The sequence below is a fragment of the Molossus molossus genome, unplaced genomic scaffold, assembly GCF_014108415.1.
Source record: "Molossus molossus isolate mMolMol1 unplaced genomic scaffold, mMolMol1.p scaffold_m16_p_17, whole genome shotgun sequence".
NCBI lineage: Eukaryota > Metazoa > Chordata > Mammalia > Chiroptera > Molossidae > Molossus > Molossus molossus.
Window position 1 is genome coordinate 32782325 of NW_023425352.1, and position 19945 is coordinate 32802269.

A 19945-nucleotide genomic window follows, 5' to 3' on the forward strand; every position below is an offset into this window, starting at 1 on the left:
TTTGTCCATGGAAAATTATCATCATCCCAACCTTTGGACCAGCAGAAATACCATTGTTGAGGATCATGAATTAAACTTTTGAGGATGCAAAGTGGCTACTCACCCCTAAGGCTAGCCCATGGCCGACTCATTCCCCTTTACCTTTCTCCCTCTGTACCTAGGAAAACAGGAGTTTTTTGTCTCCTACGAGCATGAAAGGACACTGTGAGGCCACACCAGCTATTAATAAAAGAGCCAACATTTGTTGAGTCTTTTGTACATGCCAACATTTTACTTATATGATTGTATAATCTTCACAACACCACTCCGCACAGGGTATTATTATCCCCATTTCACAGATGAGAAACCAAGGCTTGAGAAGTTAAGAAACATGCCCCACATCCCTCAGTGAAGTAAGTGTTAGAGCCAGAATTCAAAGCCAGGTCTGCCTAACCACAAAGCCCAGGCTTTGGAAAAGGGAGTTGGACTCTGGAGATTGTCCCCCTGGCTCAGTGCTATGCTGTATTTGTCCGTCCCATCTGGTTGCTGTAACAAATTACTGCCAACTTAGTGTCTTAAAACAACAGAAATCTATTCAGCTGTAGTTCTGGAGGCCAGAACGAAATCAAGGGATTGACAGAACCACAATTCCTGCAGAGGCCCTTGGGCGGATTCCATTCATCACGTCCTTTGCTCCTGGTGGCTGCTGGCCTGTGGGGCAGCTCTCCTCTCTACCGTCATCTCGACATGCCCTCCTCTCTATCAAGTCTTTCCTTTGTGTCTCATAAGAAACTTGGCAGTGGATCCTCAACAGATAATCCAGGATGCAGCATCCTTAACTTAAAGACATCTGCAAAGATCCTTTTTCCAAATAAGGTAACATTCACGGCTTCTGAAAGTTAGGACATGGACATTACCTTTCAGGGGCCACCCTTCAAACCACCACACATGCTAGTGAGATGCTTTTCTTGCAGCCAGGCAAGCTGCCGCCCCTTAGCACGCACTGCGGGCAGACAGGACGTCTGATGTCCGGCCAGGCTAATGATCAACAAGATTTTACAACTTGGTGTTTCTGGGTGTTTCCATACTTTCAATGTTAATGACACATTTGAAGTCCAGCTAAAAGTCTCTGGCGCTTCCCTGAAGGCCATGGCAGCCTATTCACAGGGTTGTGTTCTCTTTCAGATCGCGAACCTGCAGCTCCATAAACTGGACGAACTGGATTGTCTGATTCAGGGCCTGCTCTACGTCGACTCCGTGGGCTTCAATGGCAAGCCGGAATGTTACTATTTTGAAAATCCCACCAATCCTGAATTGTGTCAAAAGAAGCCGTACTGCCTTGATAACCCATACCCCATGCTGCTGGTGAACATGGGCTCAGGTGTCAGCATCCTAGCTGTGTACTCCAAGGACAACTATAAGAGAGTTACAGGGACCAGGTAAATGTGGTTTTCACTAGGAGAGCATTTTACACTCAAACTCAGGTCTCTTTCTTGAAGACCAGTTTATAAAAATGTTATTTATAGTGAGTACATCTTTAAAAGAAAGATCTTACCCTCTGTCAACCAAGAAAGATTTATTGGATACATTATGAGGGTGATTGATATAAAGGTTACTAAAACCGAGCTCTTGCCCTGTTGGGAACTGATCAGGTTGAGGGAAGAAGGGTCATATACATCAGAAGTTTCCCCAAAGGCAGTAAGTACCCTGACTGGGAATTGAACCGGTGGCCTCCTGGTGCATGGTTCGACACTCAACCACTGAGCCACACCGGCTTGGTGCTTGACTTCTGTTCCATGTGTAATAATGCCTATAAACTTTAGTTATTGGTAAATGCTCATTAATGACCAGTGCTTTGTGATCATCAACAAATCCCGTCTGGACGTCCAAGCTTAGCCACAAGCTCTCTAATCAGTAGTTGTGGAAGTATGCTACAGGAGACTGAATGTTAATAAAGAGCCCTAGCAGGGGCTGCCACAGGTAGGCGAGGGGAATGAGACATCTGTCTGGGCCCCAGATCTTCCTTGTCCAACCAGAGTTGTTCTACCAGAGTTTTCTTTTGATCTGAGTTAAAATACCACAGATATAAACGATTATGGTCAGCAGTGAGCCTCAGTGCATGGAACACACTTTGGGAATCACTGATCTAAGCAAATGGCTTAAGCTTTAGGTTTTGCTGCTCTTGTGAACTGATAGCTATAACTCCAGGTTGTCGCTACGGTATTATACCCTATTTCCTCATTAAGCATTTTTATTTTTAGGAAGCCACATCATACAGAACATCAGTTTTCTTTTATTAATTTATTTTTGTTTTTTAGAGTAATGGGTTTGCATTATTTGCAACATAGGCACAATTATTTAAAGTTAATAAATTTTTATTTAAGGAATTTCACATGTTCTGGGTCCTTCCACACATTGCCGAGTTTGGCTCTTAATCCCTTTTTTGTTTTGCTCAATCCAGTTGTCATTTCAGTCAGTCTATATAACAGGAATAGAGATGATCATGTGATCACAGACTATCTGGTCACTAGCAACCTAGAAGGATTAGCTAGATAGAGGACATCTGCAAGACTCCAGAGATCTAAGGCAGCTATGTAAAATCTCACTGATCACCAATGGCTAGCACATATAGCCTGTGTCGTCTTTATATGGTACAGTGCTAATCTAAACAATGAAAATAAGGGTTAAGAAAATGTTCCCAATAGGCTGAATGCTATCAACGTAGCAGATAAAAACCTAATGGGGAAATATTTTGTGGTCATGTCCACAGCAAATGAGAAGTTGCATTCTCAAAGCCTTGGTCATGACTACCAGTTTTCTTGTAAACATGATTTCTAATAGTTTGCTTCAGTGTTATGTGTAATTTTATTGTATCCTAGATTTGTTAGCAATATTTCTTTTCAATGGACACAACTCCAGTTTTACTATAGGAGTCGATGAAAAAGCAAACAGGACTTTACATTTGACATTGTTAGAATGTGTAGACTATTGAAAGAGGAATGTAAGGAATTTTGAAACTTCAGAGAGTGTAGCAGTACAGCTCATCTCATTGTTTTGGAATCTATATCAAGGGCATAAGCACTCAGTAATTGAAGGTTTCTTTGACTTCTCCCTAAAATCCCTCACTATAACGTTGTTGGGTTTTTTTAAAAAATGATATTCAATGGCTGTTTCTAGTGATATGTTTTTGTCTCTCATTTGCTGAGGGTCTTACTGTATGTCTGCTGAAACAAACAGATGTATCTGATTATGAGCAAGAGAACCACTTGCCCAGTGGGCTGGGATAGTAAAAAAGCGCTCTTCTGCGACTGTGCATTCTTTCCTCCAACTGCAGCGTGCCAGCCGTGCCAATGCATGCTCGCTTTCCCCTGCGGCTTCGCGTCTTCGTCTGGAGTCACCTGTCATCCCCAGTCATACAAAGCACTTGTTCTCTTTCACTCATACCAACACATCAGTTGATGAGTTGCCTTCTTTCTAAGTCAGCCAGTACCTTCAGTTGCCTATGTTTGGAGTAGGTTGTTGAATGCCTTGATTAGTCCCAATCTCTGCAAAGAAAGGTCCTGTCGATGAAAGATAAAGCTAGAAATAGGAGCAAAGACTTTAAAAATATATACAGAGAGAAAGCAAGGCAAATGCAGCTGGCATGCCAACCAAAACATGCTCCCATTAAAACACAGTGGCCTTGGAGGGTAGGCTCGGACTGACATCGCATAGTTCTCCGAGTTAGGTGTCAATGAAGATAAACTTGCTTAGAGGCAATCCAAAATCTCCACTGTGACCGGGTTGTCAAGGCAACAGTGTCCATGGAGCTCTTTATATCCTCATGGTATTGTATCTACAGTTTGGATAGCTGCTACTGGTGGTGCTTAGCTACCAATTTTCTACGAGAACCCTTAATTTCCATCAAGTGTGTATTTTTGCAAGAATCATGAGTTAAGAAACATTACGTACACTTTTGCTTTAGATGTGACTTAAAGAACCACACACCTGTCTACAATCTGGTACTTTCTGGTTTGTGGTTATGGATAGTAAATACACTTCACCCTAAATTTTCTTTTTGCTAATATAAGTTAAAAATAACCTTAATCTCAACTTGAATTTTCTCTTAGAATTAGAAGCCAGTATCCAAACACATAAGGGATTCCCAGGGCTAGCAGCTCTTGGAGCTTCAGAAGGAATTGATGGGAACAGTTTACTCTTCACATTTACCATTCTGCATGGTGAATGGTAAAACCCACGGTCCCATCGCTGTTCCTTGTCCTACCTGGAGTTCACTAGTGGTAGCTTTACCCCGAATCTGCTTTCCTTTCCCTCGGGTAACTGATATTAATATACAATTGAGTTTATTCTCTACGACCATATTCCGTTTCTAATATTGTCTAAAATGACTCTTCTAGAGGAATTTCCCCCTCAAACAATCAAAAGCTTTTGAAACCTAGTTTGAGCTTTGGAACCATTTTGGCCTTTGATACCAGTTTTTTGACTCTTGGTGGCAAGTGAAATATTAACTTTTTCCAGAGTCTACTAGAAAAAAATACCATATGAGACCAATCAGTGGCTTCCTTTCAGAAGTTTTCAAGGAGGTTAAACGCGATGATCCCAGCTAGAGAAGCAAGGTCAGGTGAAATAGCAAGTGGCTATTCCTGGCTGAGTCCTAGGTCAATTTGGTCCTCAGAGTTTGGCTCCATAGACACGAACTCAGCTTCCTGTACACAGAGTTTCTTTTTCTAAGTATTTGTATTCCTGCTACATATATAAAATATATAACAGTCATCTCTCTGGTTGTCCACTGCTTTCAAAGCCGCCAAATGAGAGCAATTATGATTTGGCCTCATTTTATAGGTGGGGAGACTGAATGAAACACTTAGGTTAGTGGCTAAGTTGAAGGTCTCACAACAGAAATCAGTGAGGATCTCTGGTTTTGCTCGTAAATTCAGGGGCGAGTTTTCCTTGATGTTCCTTTTTAGTCTCTGCCCTCTTTTTATTTAATCCAATCGACCCTAAAGCTCTTTGGCGCCCTTGCACTTGAATTCAAGTGCCTCTTTGTTTTTCTTGTTTTTATTAACCTATATTAGGGGTCTTGATGTCGTTGGGGACTTGGATGGGCATATTTTTAAGTAAAATCTGTAAACGTTATTGTTCCTTCAGTCTTGGAGGTGGAACATTCCTAGGCCTATGTTGCTTGCTGACTGGTTGTGAGACCTTTGAAGAAGCTCTGGAAATGGCAGCTAAAGGCGACAGCACCAATGTTGATAAGCTGGTGAAGGACATTTACGGAGGAGACTATGAACGATTTGGCCTTCAAGGATCTGCTGTAGCATCAAGGTAGAGACGAAGTGGCTAGGGACAGTAGTGCTTAAACACAAGGCAACCTCTCCACCCTGGCTATTCATTTAGTTCTTTTTAAAGATCTCAGCCCACCAGGTGCAACTACCTATGGGATTGGAGCTCAGATTCGATCTCCTGCCCTTTATGAAGCACTGAGATGTTTAGCTCTTGATGCTTGTGCTTAAAATAGGGCAGCTTTGAAAGAAGGTTCTGGAAAACTGCGACAGTTTCCTGTTTCATTCTTGTCCAGATATCTAGAGGCATTAAAAAAAAATGCCGCCCCCCCCACCCCCCATTAAGAGCCATGCTATTTTGTTTCTATTAAGAAAAGAGCAGCCAACCATTCATATTGTAATCCTGTCTGCTTGTAAACCATGGCAGCAAAAGTGGGTCATTTGAGTTTGAACAGTTATTCAAACAGCTTTTTACAGTATTTTGGTGGAAGCATGGGGTCTGCCTGAGGATGATTTTGAATGCTCTCGCTAATATTTCCAACATAGCTTTGGCAACATGATGAGTAAGGAAAAGCGAGAGTCCATCAGCAAGGAAGACCTTGCCCGAGCCACACTGGTCACCATCACCAACAACATTGGTTCCATTGCTCGGATGTGCGCGTTGAATGAGGTAAGGCCTGACCCCAGGGAAAGGCGGGCATCATTTATACACATCACCTTTGGCAGTACAATAACTGTTGACCCTTGCACACTACAATCCTTGGGAAACCTGCCCTGTGTTGTAGTCACACCTTGTAGAACTAAGAAGGGTGTATGTGGGGGGGTGGGGGAGGTGGAAGAATATGTGTTTTATTTTTAAGTAGGCACTGGATGATAACAAATAAAATCATCCGTCTATAGAAGAAACATGGTAAAATAACAACCGATGCCTTAGCCTCTCTACCCGTCATCTTTACCATGTGCCTACTAAAGTCGGAGAGAAAGCTCTGTGCACCCTTGCAAATATTTGTGGGTGAAGAGTTCCACTTGCAATACTCGATATTCTCTCTGCTTTCAGCTTCTTTACAGTGTTGCCTTGTGGCATGGAGTTCAAGCAGCATTGTACAGGGCTATCAAAGCACAGAGAGCTTGCTACAGCTACGGCCAGCCAGAGCCCCAGGCGCAAGGAGGGGTAGAGCTGGTCACAGACAGAGCGTTGGTAACGTGTTTGAAATATTGTAAATTTCCTTTGAGAAAAAAATAGAACACTTTTCTGAAATGGAAAATGTGTAAAGTGGACCGACTCTTACTGAGCAGTGTTGGAAGACAAGAAAGAGGATTGGGCATGGAACCAGTAGTAGAAGTATTAAAGAATCATAGTAGCGCCCTGGTGGGTAGCTCAGTTGGTTAGAGCACCATCCCAATACACCAAGGTTGCGGGGTTGATCTCCCCTTAGGGAACATACAAGAATCAACCAATGAATGCATAAATAGGTGGAGCAACAAATCAATGCTTCTCTCTCTCTCAAATCAATATGTTTTTTTAAAAACAAAAAGACATCATAGTAGCATCAGCAATAGAATTTTTTAAAATAAAAATTTTGGCCCTGGCCAGTTTGGCTTAGCAGTTAGACCTTTGGGCCATGGACCAAAGAGTTGCAGGTTCAATTCTGGTCAAGGGCGCGTACCTCAGTTGTGGTTTGTCCCTGGCCCTGGTCAGGGTCATGTGGAAGGTGACCAGTCAATGTGTCCCTCTCACATCGATGTTTCTCTCTCTTTCTCTCTCTCTTTCTCTCTTTCTCTCTTTCTCTCCCCCTCTCTCCCCTTCCCACCCTCCCTCCCTCCTACTCTATCTGAAGATAAAGGGAAAAATAGCCTCCGGTGGGGATAAAATATAATAAATAAATAAATAAATAAATAAATAAATAAATAAATAAATAAATAAAATTTAAAAAGTAAAAATTGTGCCCTGCCAGTGTGGCTCAGTGTTTGAGCGTCAACCTGTGCATGAAGAGGTCGCCAGTAATTCCCTGGGTTATGGGCCTGATCCCCAGTGGGGAACATGCAGGAGGTGGCCAGTTGATGTTCTTGCTCATTGATGTTTCTATCTCTCTCTCCCTTCTCTTTCTCTAAAAATCAATAAAGAAGAAAATAAATAAATGAAATGAAAAAAATTTTAACCGAAATGCAACATACATACAGAAGCATCTGTGTACAGCTGGATGAATTATCCCATGCACACCGGTATAGCCACCACCCAGATTAAGGAAGAGAACATTACAGGTCCTGCGGAAACTGCTCTAATCCCCGCCTAATTGAATAGTCGAGTGTTAAACAGGGTGTGAGACAGCCTTTATGGTAGGTGGGTGCCAGTCCTGCTTTGAGCTCTGGGGTTACAAGAGAGTCACCCTCCTTTCATGGTATTGAATATGTCGCTGGCCTGTTGGTCAGGGTCATACTTTGTATTTATTTATTTTTTAAATTCATAGGGAATTTTATTTGAGCAATGGTAGGTTCTACAAATCATAAAACCAGATAGATTAGTAATGATACACATATCAAAATCAGATTAAAAACATAGGTCATGGTTTTCATTCACTGTCTTGGCATTAAAGATGTTATAAAGAAAAAAAAAGTACCACCAAATATCCCAACATTTACAGACATAGGTGTTGTCAAAAGGTCCTCTGACTTCAGCAAAGAGAAACCTTCCAAATTTTATTCTTTACTAGTGATATAATTTAACTCTAGTACATGGTATTACTATTTCTCCTACTGCAGCAACCTCTAGTTTTCTCAAGGCCTTTCCCAACTTTTCTGGAAATAAAATATATTTCCAACCTTCAAATTAAAATGTTATCCTCATATGTACCAGGTTGATATGTTCATATATATGCTTTCCGTTTTCAAGCTAAGCAAAGACATGCATTTAGAATTGTATTAATGTTATTAAAGCAAAAGACAGTCCAACCTAATATCAAGAGAAACTGTGACCTTCCCATGTAGTGTTTGATACAGAAAACATTGATTTCAACATATCTTTTTTTATTCAAATACCACTCTGAACTTTCATGGTCCAAGAACATTCAAATAATAAACCAAAAAGAAACATGTTGAAGATTGGTCTTTAGCCAGTGATACCACACTTGCCTATGATCTCGCTGATGTAAAACCACATCCCACACCTCCGTGGCCACCAAACCCTTCAGCAGAGCTTGCTTCACTGAGCTGCTCGAAGCTACCAGTCTGAGCACTACTGCCTATTATTTTCAAGCCCTGAATAGCTGCAGGGATCTCAGCAGGGGTGGGTGGAATCAGCTCCACCTTGGCATAGTGCCAAAATGTGGCCAGCTGAGGTTTCGCGTAAGTCACAGCAGTGGTGACCAGTGCCGAGGCCGCCTCCCTGAGGTTCCACACGAACTGGGCCGTGGCTCCTGGACCGACACTCTGCCCCCGAACGGGGTCATACTTTTTATAAGTCTCCATTTCGGATGGAGATTAAATGTGAAGCTGGTATTCAGATGAAAGAATGTATTCCAGAGACATACCTTTTCCTTTTTTCTTTTTTTTTTTTTTTATCCTCACCCGAAGATATTTTTCCATTTTTTGTACAGATAGAGAAGAAGGAGAGAGAGAGAAACATCGATGTGAAAGGGACACATCGAGTGGCTGCCACCCGCACGACCAACCAGGGCCGGGGACAAACTGCAACCGAGGTACATGCCCTTAGCGGGAACCGAACCCGGGTCTCTCCGGACCGCAGGCTGACACTCTAACCGCTGAGCCAAACTGGCCAGGGCTCCTTTTTTCTTTAATCCTTACCTGAGGACGTGCTTAGAGATAGAAAGGGAGAGAAAGAGAAACACTGATCAACTGCTTTCCCCACGGGCCCTAACTAGGGATCGAACCTGCAACCTGGAATCTAACCAGCAACCCTTTGGTACACAGGACGACACCCAACCGAGTCACTCAGGCCGGGCAGAGACATACATACCTTTTCAAAGTCCACTTCCGTCATGGGATTCCAAGAGTTTTTTCCAAGGAGCCGAACAAGCCCTAAGACTAACACGTGTAGTTGGCTGTACCATGGGCTCTCAAAGGTCAATTCAGTGGGAACAGAGCAATAGCTGCCCTTTCCCCTACTCCCCACAGAGCTGGAGTGAGCCAGCAGGTGTCGTGACCACTGTAGAGGGAGGACAACGGAGTTTATTTTTAACTTTTGATTTCAATTTCAGTACCATTTATTTTATAACCATAGCATAAGTGGCAGTTGGAAAGTGTTACACGCTATTTAGGTAACTTTTTAGAGGTTTGTGTGGTATTGGATGAATGAGAGGAGTCACGGCTGGCCTCAGGCTGTTGGCTGGCATCCTGCCCAGCAGACTCCTGTGGACACACCACATGTCCCTGTGAGAGCAGTGATGCAAGTTCTTCAGTTATGGTTTTGCTCCCTGGAGTCACTATGGGAGAATCTTTGATTTCAACCACATGCACTAAATCTAAAATATTTTTGCTGTGGTTATTGGATTGCTATGACATGCTTCTACCTCGACTTTAAGTGTTTTTATTCATTTTATTGAAGAGAGAAGAATGCACACACATAATAGAGGGTTCTGGAGACACCAGAAGGGTATCCGGGGAAGTGAGTCACCATGTCCACTGCTGGTTCTCAATGTTAACCTCACTAGAGGCAGCCATTGTTTTTAGTTTTTTTGTTTTTGTTTTTTTGCTATATAGAAGTATGCAGTATAGGATAAGCATATCCTTTCAAAGGTAGCACACTCTATATAACATTCTTTTTTTAATGAGTTTTATTGAGATATAATCACATGCCGTGCCATTCACCTTCTACATACAATATTCTACATCCTGCTTTGGTTGTTCATCAACCTTTTAGTATGAAATTGGTGAACATATATAAAGGAGAGAGGAATATAAAGAACCTCCGTGTAGCCATCAAGACTCAGCAGTTATTAAGACTTTGTCATACATGTTTCATCTTTCTCTGTTTTCTTCCTCTTCTCTTTTTTTGCTAAAATATTAGAAGGCAAATCCCAGACATTATCTATCAGTCCAACCTACATACTTCAAGATACACTTCAGTAAATGATGCTTCTTGCTTTTTCACATGATACTACATCTTGAGATTGTTCATGTAGGTATATTTAGAATTAGTTCATCTTTTTTAATGGCCATAAAGCATCCTAACATGTAGATATACTATTCTAGATTTGATCATTTTTCTAATGATATTTAGGGTTTTCTAGACTTTGGTATTATTTAAAAATTTGTTATGTGCACCCCCCACACTCCATTTTGCATACATGGAATATATGTATAGAATAAATTCCTAAGAGGAATTTTGACAGGTAGAGGTGGTTCTAATTAATTTCCTACAAGCAGACTATACATTTCTCCAGAGTGTTATCAAACTTTTTTATTTCCAATGTAATAGATGAGAAATGCTACCTTATTTTGGTTTTAAATTTGTATCATATTATAAATGAGGCTGAACATTTTTTTATTCATTTAATAGCCATGAGTATTTCTTCTTTTTTTTTTTTAAAAAAAATGTTTTTAATGATATTTGTAGAGAGAGAGGAAGGGAGAGAGAGATAAAAACATCAGTGAGACAGAGAAACATAGATCGGCTGCCTCCTGCACACCCCCTACTGGGGATGAGCCTGCAACCCAGGCACCTGCCCTGACTGGGAATCAAACCAGGTCCTCACAGTCCATGGGATGACACTCAATCCACTGAGCCACACCGGCCAAGCAAGTATTTCTCCTTTTGTTTATATGTGAGCTATCAATGCTGCTCACACATTTTTCTATTGAATTGGTGGTCTTTTTTTCTTATTGATCTATAGGTAAATAATACATTTTATGTTATATGTACTGCAAGTATTTTTTGATTATTGCTCTCCTTTTGGATTTATTTTTGGTGATGTCTTTCCCCAGAATAAATATTTAATTTTTTAAATGGATTCTTAGTATTTATTATACCTTTTCTACTTCAGCACTACTTTTGAAAAGAATTCTTTCGTGTTTTCTTCTAATCTAATTTTTCTTCATTACTCTCTCTCTGAAAAAAAGTTAGCATGTATATCTTTCACACAACTGGAATTTGTTTGAAATGAGGAATGTCCATCCGCTTTTAGTGCCACTTCTCTTCCCTTTGGCTGTCCCCCCGAGTGAAGCGGGACTGGGTTTGGAGCAAGTTCGACCTTGGATTCCCTTGTTTTTGGGGGAAAGGTGAAATTCCTAAATTTAATTAAATTCCTCCTTAATCTGAGTTTCTTATTTTGAATGTTCCTTGCCACCTCTCAGTCTGGGTGGTTTGCGGCGATAGTTCCAATTTGTGGACATTTATTAATAGCACCTCCCACCCCTCGAGCCGTGGACATTTTTCCACAGTGGATAATGGGTTAATGAACATGCATTGTTAAGACTTGAGACAGTTAAAAGGTGATGTTCCCAGACCTTGTTACTCTTGATAGACTGAACAGAAAATAATGCCAGCTTCCAAGACTCTCTTCCCTTTGATATGAGTGACCATAGCAACGGGCTCTGTGAGTGAGTGAATGGTGAGCAGCCTCTGCATGGTAGACCAGCCTAGCTCAGTGTTGTGTGTTATTCAGAATGCAAATCTGTATCCATGACAACAAAAATATAGACGTATTTTTTTTACCATATTTTAACCAGTGTGTTGACCAAACAGGATGTTCCACCATATATTCTAAAGGTAGAAAGTATTGTTTCTTTTTGTATTCCCATTGTTAAGCACAGAGCAAACTGAGTAAATGCATGAGAAGAATAACCCATACCATGGCCATTGTATTTATGAGTTGGTTATAGTAATATTTTACAGTCTGAAGTTTGGAGGATTGAAGGGATATACAAGCAAATTTAGCTGCACTTGAACGCCAGTTACAATTTTATATAAGAGTGTTGAGAGCTAATTTTGTATCAGACTTAAGGCAACCTACCATAATGCCTGCGGATAGCCCAGTGTCGGTCTCTGCCTCGTCCAAACAAAATCTCAAAATTCTTGTGGGATTCAGGTTTGCTTAAATTCATCTTGGAAATGCCGAAATAATTCCACTTTTAATAAAAAATATTTACTCTGCAAGGTTCTGGGATTACAGTGATGTATGGAACATCGGGGCTGTGCTAAATGCTATTTTTTATGTCATGGTTCAATTGTGTTTTTTTCTTTTTAATTTTCCCCCCAGAATATTGACAGAGTTGTGTTTGTTGGGAACTTTCTCAGAATCAATATGGTCTCCATGAAGCTGCTAGCATATGCCATGGATTTTTGGTCCAAAGGACAGCTAAAAGCTCTGTTTTTGGAACATGAGGTAGGTTGAGCTTGCATGGACTTAACTGTACTATGTGGAAGCGTTTTGGTTTGTCTAGCATATGAGTAGGTCCCTTCTGTTATGCAGAAGATAACAAAGAACAATATATAAGATGAAGGTTTTCTTATCCAACAATTAGGACTGGTAGTAGGTTAATAAAAAAATATCAGTTAAAATGCGTAGTCATTAAAAAATATCTCCCTACTTTAACTATTTTATTTTAACACAAATATACACATGTGCCTTCTTATTCACCAGTTCTTTTATGTTGGACCAAGCCTATTTTTGAGCATGCGTTCTGGTTGGAGCTCTGTAGTTACCTTGTTGTTCATATTTTTTTTTTTTGTATTGTGCACCTTCTTTGATTTCTCGCGTGTTTCTTTAAAGTGGATCAAGTTAAGGATACTTATACAGCAATTTGGTTGTGGGACTGTAGCTTTTCCCCTCAATCTTTCATATGTGGCACCCACCTGCATAGCATGCTTGTGACTCGCTTTTTCAGTCTTTGTTTCATTTTGGTTCCACTTTTGTTAAGATATAATTGACATAAAACATTGTATAACTTTTAGGTATAAAACATAAAGGTTTGGTATATGTATATATTACAGAGTTATTACCACAATAAGTTTGGTTATCATTCATCACCACGCATTGTTAAAAAGATTATTTTTCTGCCTGGTTGGTGTGGCTCAGTGGTTGAGCGTCGACCTATGCACCAAGAGGTCACCAGTTTGATTCCTGGTCAGCGCACATGCCCAGACTGTGGGCCCGATCCCCAGTGGGGGCAAGCAAGAGGCAGCCAATCAATGTTCTCTCTCATCAATGTTTCCATCTCTCTCTTCCTTTCTCTCTAAAATCAATAAAGAAAAAAAAAAGAAAAAAATATATATATGTGTGTGTATGTGTGTGTGTGTGTATATATATATATATATATATATATATATATATATTTATTTTATCTGGCATTTATCTATATTTTATCTGGCAGCCCTAAGTCCCTAAGTCCAGAGTCTCTTGGACTAATGCAGAAAACACAGCTAGAAGCCACCAGGGATTAAAAGCCATCTAGAAGGGCACTTTGATAGTTAATCGATGGTAAGACAGGGAATATATATATATTTTCTTTATTGATTTTAGAGAGAGAGGAAGTGAGAGGGAGAGAGAGATAGAAATATCGATGAGAGAGAACATCATCTAGCCACCTCCTGCACACCCCCCACTGGGCATTGGGCCCACAACCTGGGCTTGTGTCCTGACCAGGAATCAAACCAGTGACCTCTTGAGTGGTTGACGCTCAACCACTGAGCTACAATGGCTGGACAGAAAAATATATATATTAAAAAAAAGATTATTTTTCCTCGTGATGAGAATTTTTTAGATTTACTCCCTTAGCAGCTTTCAATATTAACTACTTTTCTCGTTCATTTTCAAGAATTGAACTGGGTTTTTATAGAAGTGACCATTCTATACTCTTTTTATTAGTTGAGTTGGTATATAGTTAAATTAGATTATCATACTAACAATCAAATGGTCATAAACAAAGTTGAGGAAAAACACAGCTGACTTTTAGTGAGTAAACAACTGAATTGGTGAAAACAGAAGGTGTTAGTAAGAGGCACTTTCTGGCCTTGAGCGACTGGTATACCTGGACAGAACCAGCCCCTTTACAGAAGAAACAGAGTGCGTCAGTTAATTCAGAGTTCCTTATACAGAGTTTCTACACTAATACAAACCAGAGATTTCTGAAAGTGAGCAAGGGGCTCCTCTCTCTTGTCACCCCCTCCCCCCATTTTATTTATTTATTTATTTATTTTTTTGTCCTCACCCGAGGACATTTTTGCATTTATCTTCAGATAGAGCAGGAGGGAGAGGGGGGGAAGAGAGAGGGAGAAACATTGATGTTAGAGAGACACATCCACTGGTTGCCACCCACACGACACCAACTGGACCTAGGGACAAATTGCAACTGAGGTACGTGCCCTTAGTGGGAACCGAACCCGGGATTCTCTGGTCTGAGGGCCGACGCTCTAACTGCTGAGTGAAACTGGCCAGGGTCCCCCTTTTAAATTCAGTAGTGTAAAGAGCAACTATTTATCATAGGACATACCTAAGCCCAAGGGTATAATTGCAGCAGAAAAAGTATTGAGAGAAGTGGCATACATTTCAATTGTAAGGAGTAACTACTGTGGCATTTTTCTCATTGCCAAACTGAATTATTTATTTGAAGAGTTACTGATCCATTTTAAGGTATTTAGAGCTAAGCCCATATTTTATTTCTATTAAAACAAAACAATAGGAACTTAAATATTAAATAGTTAAGGCCCAGCTAGTGTTGCCATATTTAGCGATTAAAAATACAGGACACGGTTATTTTATCTGGCATTTATCTATATTTTATCTGGCAGCCCTAAGTCCAGAGTCTCTTGGACTAATGCAGAAAACACATCTAGAAGCCACCAGGGATTAAAAGCCATCTACAAGGGTACTTTGCTAGTTAATCGCTGGTAAGACAGGGAATAAGAGCCAACGATTTAGCGGGAACCGAACCCGGGTCTCTCTGTACCGCAGGCCGATGCTCCAACCGCTGAGCCAAACCAGCCAGGGCAAGAGCCAACGTTTTAGAGAAATCGACTTGTGTGGGTAAAAATGCATGGCACTTTGTACCATCCTAGGCCTCTGTGGACCATGGCTTTGGTTTGTTACTCTGTATCATACATAACTCAAGTCTCCATAGCCAATGAAACCGGAATGACTTTATAACCCCTTGTAGGTATCAGAAAATTCTCCATTCTTAAGTTCACTCCGGCTTAGGCAGGCCTCACTGGAGGAGCTGTGGAGAGAGGACTTTTGGGGAGCACTGACTGGTATGGTGGCTTTCCTGCCCTGCTTCAAGAGTCGTCACTCACTCCGTCTGTCATGTATTTGGTTTATGTTAGTGAGCGTCTCCTAAGACGTCTAGCCCAGCGGTTAAGAGCACAGCCTCTTATGGCTGGCAGACCTTGGGCAGTGACTTTACCTTTCCACCTCTGTGTTAGCATTTGTAAAACAGCAACATAATAGTATGTCTTCTGAAGTTATTGTGCAGATTAAATGAGGAAGTCCATGTAAAGTGCTTAGAACAATTAGTGAGCCCTCAATCAATGCGGGCCAGCGACGGTGGAGTCAAAGGTGCTGCCATGCAGTGTTCTGGCATTTTGGCACCTGCTTCTGCAGTGACTTTCGAGGTAGGCATATACCGGAGGAGTGGAGTCTCCTGCCTTTCTGAAACCAGTTCCTTGAAACATTTCTCGTTTTCAGTTTCTGTCATTTTCACAGAAGCATGAGCTTTTCTTTTACAGGTGAGCAAAGTGAAATGGGCTGATTTGGCTGCCTTTCCAAGATCGACTGAGGGACTCTTACAGTTCTTCCCTGTGAGATATTGCAGCTTCAAAGTCAGATAGATTTGGGCTTGAGCCCTGGCATGTGTCATGGGATCCTGCAAAGATAATTTACTTTATTGCCTTCCATTTCTCATCTGTGAAATGGGGATAATAACACAAACTTTGCCACGGCAAGAATGAAAATGAAATCGTTATACTACTAACAACACACAGCACTTCAGTAGCTCACACTGGGTGCCCTTTTTCTAAGCATTTTACATCAGTCAACTTATTTAATATGTATAATAAACAAATCAATATCCAAAACATTTCATTATTGGTAATAGCATTAGCATCCTTCCACCATGTTTCATGGCAGAGTTAAGGTTTTATTTTTTTATTTTTTATTTTTTTTATCCTCACCCGAGGATATTTTTCAGTTTTTTGTACAGATAGAGTGGGAGGGAGAGAAAGGAAGGGAGAGAGAGAGAGAAACATCGACGTGAAGGGACACATCGAGTGGCTGCCACCCGCACGACCAGCCAGGGCCGGGGACAAACTGCAACCGAAGCACGTGCCCTTAGCGGGAACCGAACCCGGGTCTCTCCGGACCGCAGGCCGACGCTCTAACCGCTGAGCCAAACTGGCCAGGGCCAGAGTTAAGGTTTTAAATTTCTTTTAGCTACAACATTACGGGGCAGCATTCCCAGAATTATTAAAAATGCTCATATTTGGCTGAGTTCAGAGGAAATCCTGCAGTTTTCCCATTGTTTTTGTAGGGTTACTTTGGAGCTGTCGGGGCACTGTTGGAACTGTTCAAAATGACCGACGACCAGTAGAGATGAGCCATGGACGGAACAGTCCTCTGTGAGAACAGAGACCCGGAATCGCTGCTGGAGAAGGTGAAAGTCGCTACGGGACGGAAGCCAAGCCATTCATGCTGGATTTTCTAAATCATTAAAAAGCTGATCTTTTCCTCTTGGGTTTTGAGCTTATGATTCAAAATGGGGAATACAAGAGTTTTTTTTTCTGTACACTGTATTTTTAAGAAAAACAAAACAACAAACATTTTGTGCAGCGTGGCCAAACCTACCAATTTTATGCATTAACTTCGAAGAGTTGTATGATGTTTAAGAAGGACCTGAAATATAAGTGCTGTTTATACTTCTTCTGGGGTTTACTGATCAGTGTGGTAATTTTAAATTCGTTTAGTAATTACTCTAGGAGATTTTACCTTTACTTATATTTTTTCATGACGTTTCATGATTTGCTGTTGGTTTCAAATGAAACTACAAATCTGGCATGTTTTACTGTGAACACTATTTTGTTTGTTTGTTTACCTTTTATTGTCTTGATTTTTTTCTGTTTGAATGTCTTATGGAAAAAGAGTCTTTGCTCCTGTTTCTGTCCTCGGATGACTCCTCCTCCCCACCTTACCTTCCTTCACTGTGTTTGTTCAGATAACTCAAGGTGCTGTCCAAATCAGTACGAAGTTAGGCATGAGACCTGAACCTCTCAAAAGTGCCCTTGAAGGGGAAACTCTGAAAGTGTTCATGAATTCAAGGCGTCTGGTAAAAGTTGAAAATCATATGCAATTTTATCATATCCCTATGAGTGTGGTGTCTTGTTGGATTTATTTTCTATTAGGTTATATTAAGTTGAAATGTTCTATAATGAAATGTCTTCAACTGTGCACAAAGTATAAATGAAATCCTTGTGCAGGACACTGAAAAGTATAGGGCGAATTCTCCCGGTAGATTAACTGTTCACACTGGGAGGGTTAGGAGAAGTCGGGGATTGAGGTGTCAGATAGTAATAACTTTTTGTTTTATACATGTATGTATACTTAGGAGCTTTGTAACAAGTCATCTAAAATAATAATAAAGTTTTTTCATTTGAAATATTTTAAACTAAAAGCTGTATTTCGATCTCAGTTTCTAAAATTTAAAAAAATTATGGTACTGATTTTATATATATATATGTGTATTTGTTTGTTTTTCTTTTTAAAAGACATCATTGGGACTGATGGGTAACTTTCAAATGTGAATCTTAGACGAACATTGAAATACACGAGAGCTAAAGATTTAGAACTAACGAAATTTTGGCATTGAGCATTTTGTTGAAAGGGATTTTGCAAGGGTAGTACACTGCTCCGTGATGAATTTTTCCTTCTCTGGCTCCTGAGCACCACCTTTAATTTCCATATATTCAGGTCTTGAAGAAGCTGATGTTAATTGAAGTATTCACTTGTCTGATTGAAATAAAGCCTGTTTCTGTTGTGATTTTTTTTTTTTTTTTAGTGTACATGTTATTTTCATTTCTTGGTCTTCATGTTCATATTATCCCCTTTTGTATCATAAAATGCATGTGTGTTGTATTTTCTGCTGCTCTTACATTTCATATTTTGAAGCTGTCACGTAAGTGTGGCCAAGTCCAAAACACTGCATCTTCAATTGAAACTGTAGCTCTATGCAGGAATTTTTTTAAAAAAATAGTTTTCTTATTCCCAAAATCACTACTATATTTGGTAATTCCTAAAGCATTTCAGAATTTAGTCATCACAAATACATTTATCAACTTCCACCTGATTTTAAAAATTCAAACTAAGATGTTCTTGAAAAAGATAAATATAAAAAATCTGCATATGATCTATGATAGTGCCTTTTTTGATGTTCTTTTCTATCATTCTTACTCATCTGGCAGGGACTAGCACACCTTGGGGCAAGTTGGTGTGACTAAATAATTATTTTAATGATCTGGAACCACTTGATCTGTCATTACAACTGTTTCAAACGTTGGTGTAGCTAAGGAAATAACTTATTCTGTTCTACAAATATCAGTTAAATGTTGGCTACGTATAGCCAGCCTCTTTTATACACGGAGGGACAGAAAGTCTGAAGATTTTCATATTTACTTGAATTACGGAAACTTCCTTTGGCTCAACATCACGAATAAACTTGGGAGGAATGAAGAATTTTTATCTGAGACTAGAGAGAGTCAGGATAGTCAGGTAGTCCAGAGCATGGCTTTTGATCACAAGACAGCTTCAGTTTGGATCCAGTTCAACCATTGACTAGCTCTGCAGACAAGTCACTAATCTCAGTTTCCTTACTCATGAAATGGGGCAAATAGCTTTTTTTTTTTTTTCTTACTTAATTTTAGAGGGGATGGGAGAGAAAGAGAATGGGGAGGAGAGGAAACATCAATGAGAGAGGACATTGATTGGCTGCCTCCTGCATGCCCCCTACTGGGGATTGGTCCCACAACCTGGGCATGTATCCTGACCAGGAATTGAACCAGTGCATGGGTTGATGCTCAACCGCTGAGCCACACCAGCCGGGCTGGGCAAATAGTTTTTACCTTCATATTTAAAGAGACTAACATAAGGGTTGACACATAATTAATGCTTCATTAATGTTAGCTATACTGAAAAGAAAATAGATGTTTTTTGTTTTGTTTTTAAATCCTCACCCGAGGACATTTTTCCATCGGGAGGGGGAGAGAGTGAGAAACATCGATGTGAAAGGGACACATCAAGTGGCTGCCACCCACACGACCCAACCAGGGCCAGGGACAAACTGCAACTGAGGTACATGCCCTTAGCGGGAACTGAACCCGGGTCTCTGGACTGCAAGCCGACGCTCTAACCGCTGAGTCAAACTGGCCAGGGCAGAAAATAGATGTTTTAAATGAATGCATTAAATCAGTGATTTTTAGCCTTCTGGGATGTGAAGGAACCCATTTAAGCACAGAGATACATGCTAGTACCCACGATTATAAAATCCCAGACTTCAAATTTATGTGATAACTCATATGACAGAAAAAGTTACTTGGGCATTGTTGATCACACTCTTCACATGTTTTGTTGCAACTTGTGTTTGATTACACACTATTGCCCCAGACATGACTAGGAGGTTAAGTAGTGAACAATTCCGCATTTTGAAATACATCTGATCCCAAGATTTTCAGATGAAAGGATTGTGGA

General features: G+C 40.5%; 1 protein-coding gene, 1 non-coding gene and 1 pseudogene across 2 annotated transcripts in view; 1 reads left to right on the forward strand and 2 right to left on the reverse strand.

Moving 5' to 3' along the window:
* The window catches only part of PANK1 (pantothenate kinase 1), a 62037-nt gene extending 44216 nt beyond the window's left edge, over positions 1–17821 (forward strand). Inside the window, exons 3-7 of the mRNA XM_036265889.1 lie at positions 1165–1418; positions 5128–5304; positions 5808–5931; positions 12476–12601; positions 16740–17821. Coding sequence (XP_036121782.1) covers positions 1165–1418; positions 5128–5304; positions 5808–5931; positions 12476–12601; positions 16740–16799 — 741 coding nt within the window. The 3' untranslated portion in view covers positions 16800–17821. The remainder of the gene's footprint in view (positions 1–1164; positions 1419–5127; positions 5305–5807; positions 5932–12475; positions 12602–16739) is intronic.
* LOC118632819 lies at positions 2670–2789 on the reverse strand. The gene has a single exon (XR_004960080.1). It is a non-coding gene; the product is annotated as a small nucleolar RNA SNORA32 (small nucleolar RNA).
* On the reverse strand, positions 8368–8726 carry LOC118632633 (annotated as a pseudogene).
* Positions 17822–19945: the final 2124 nt, after the last annotated feature.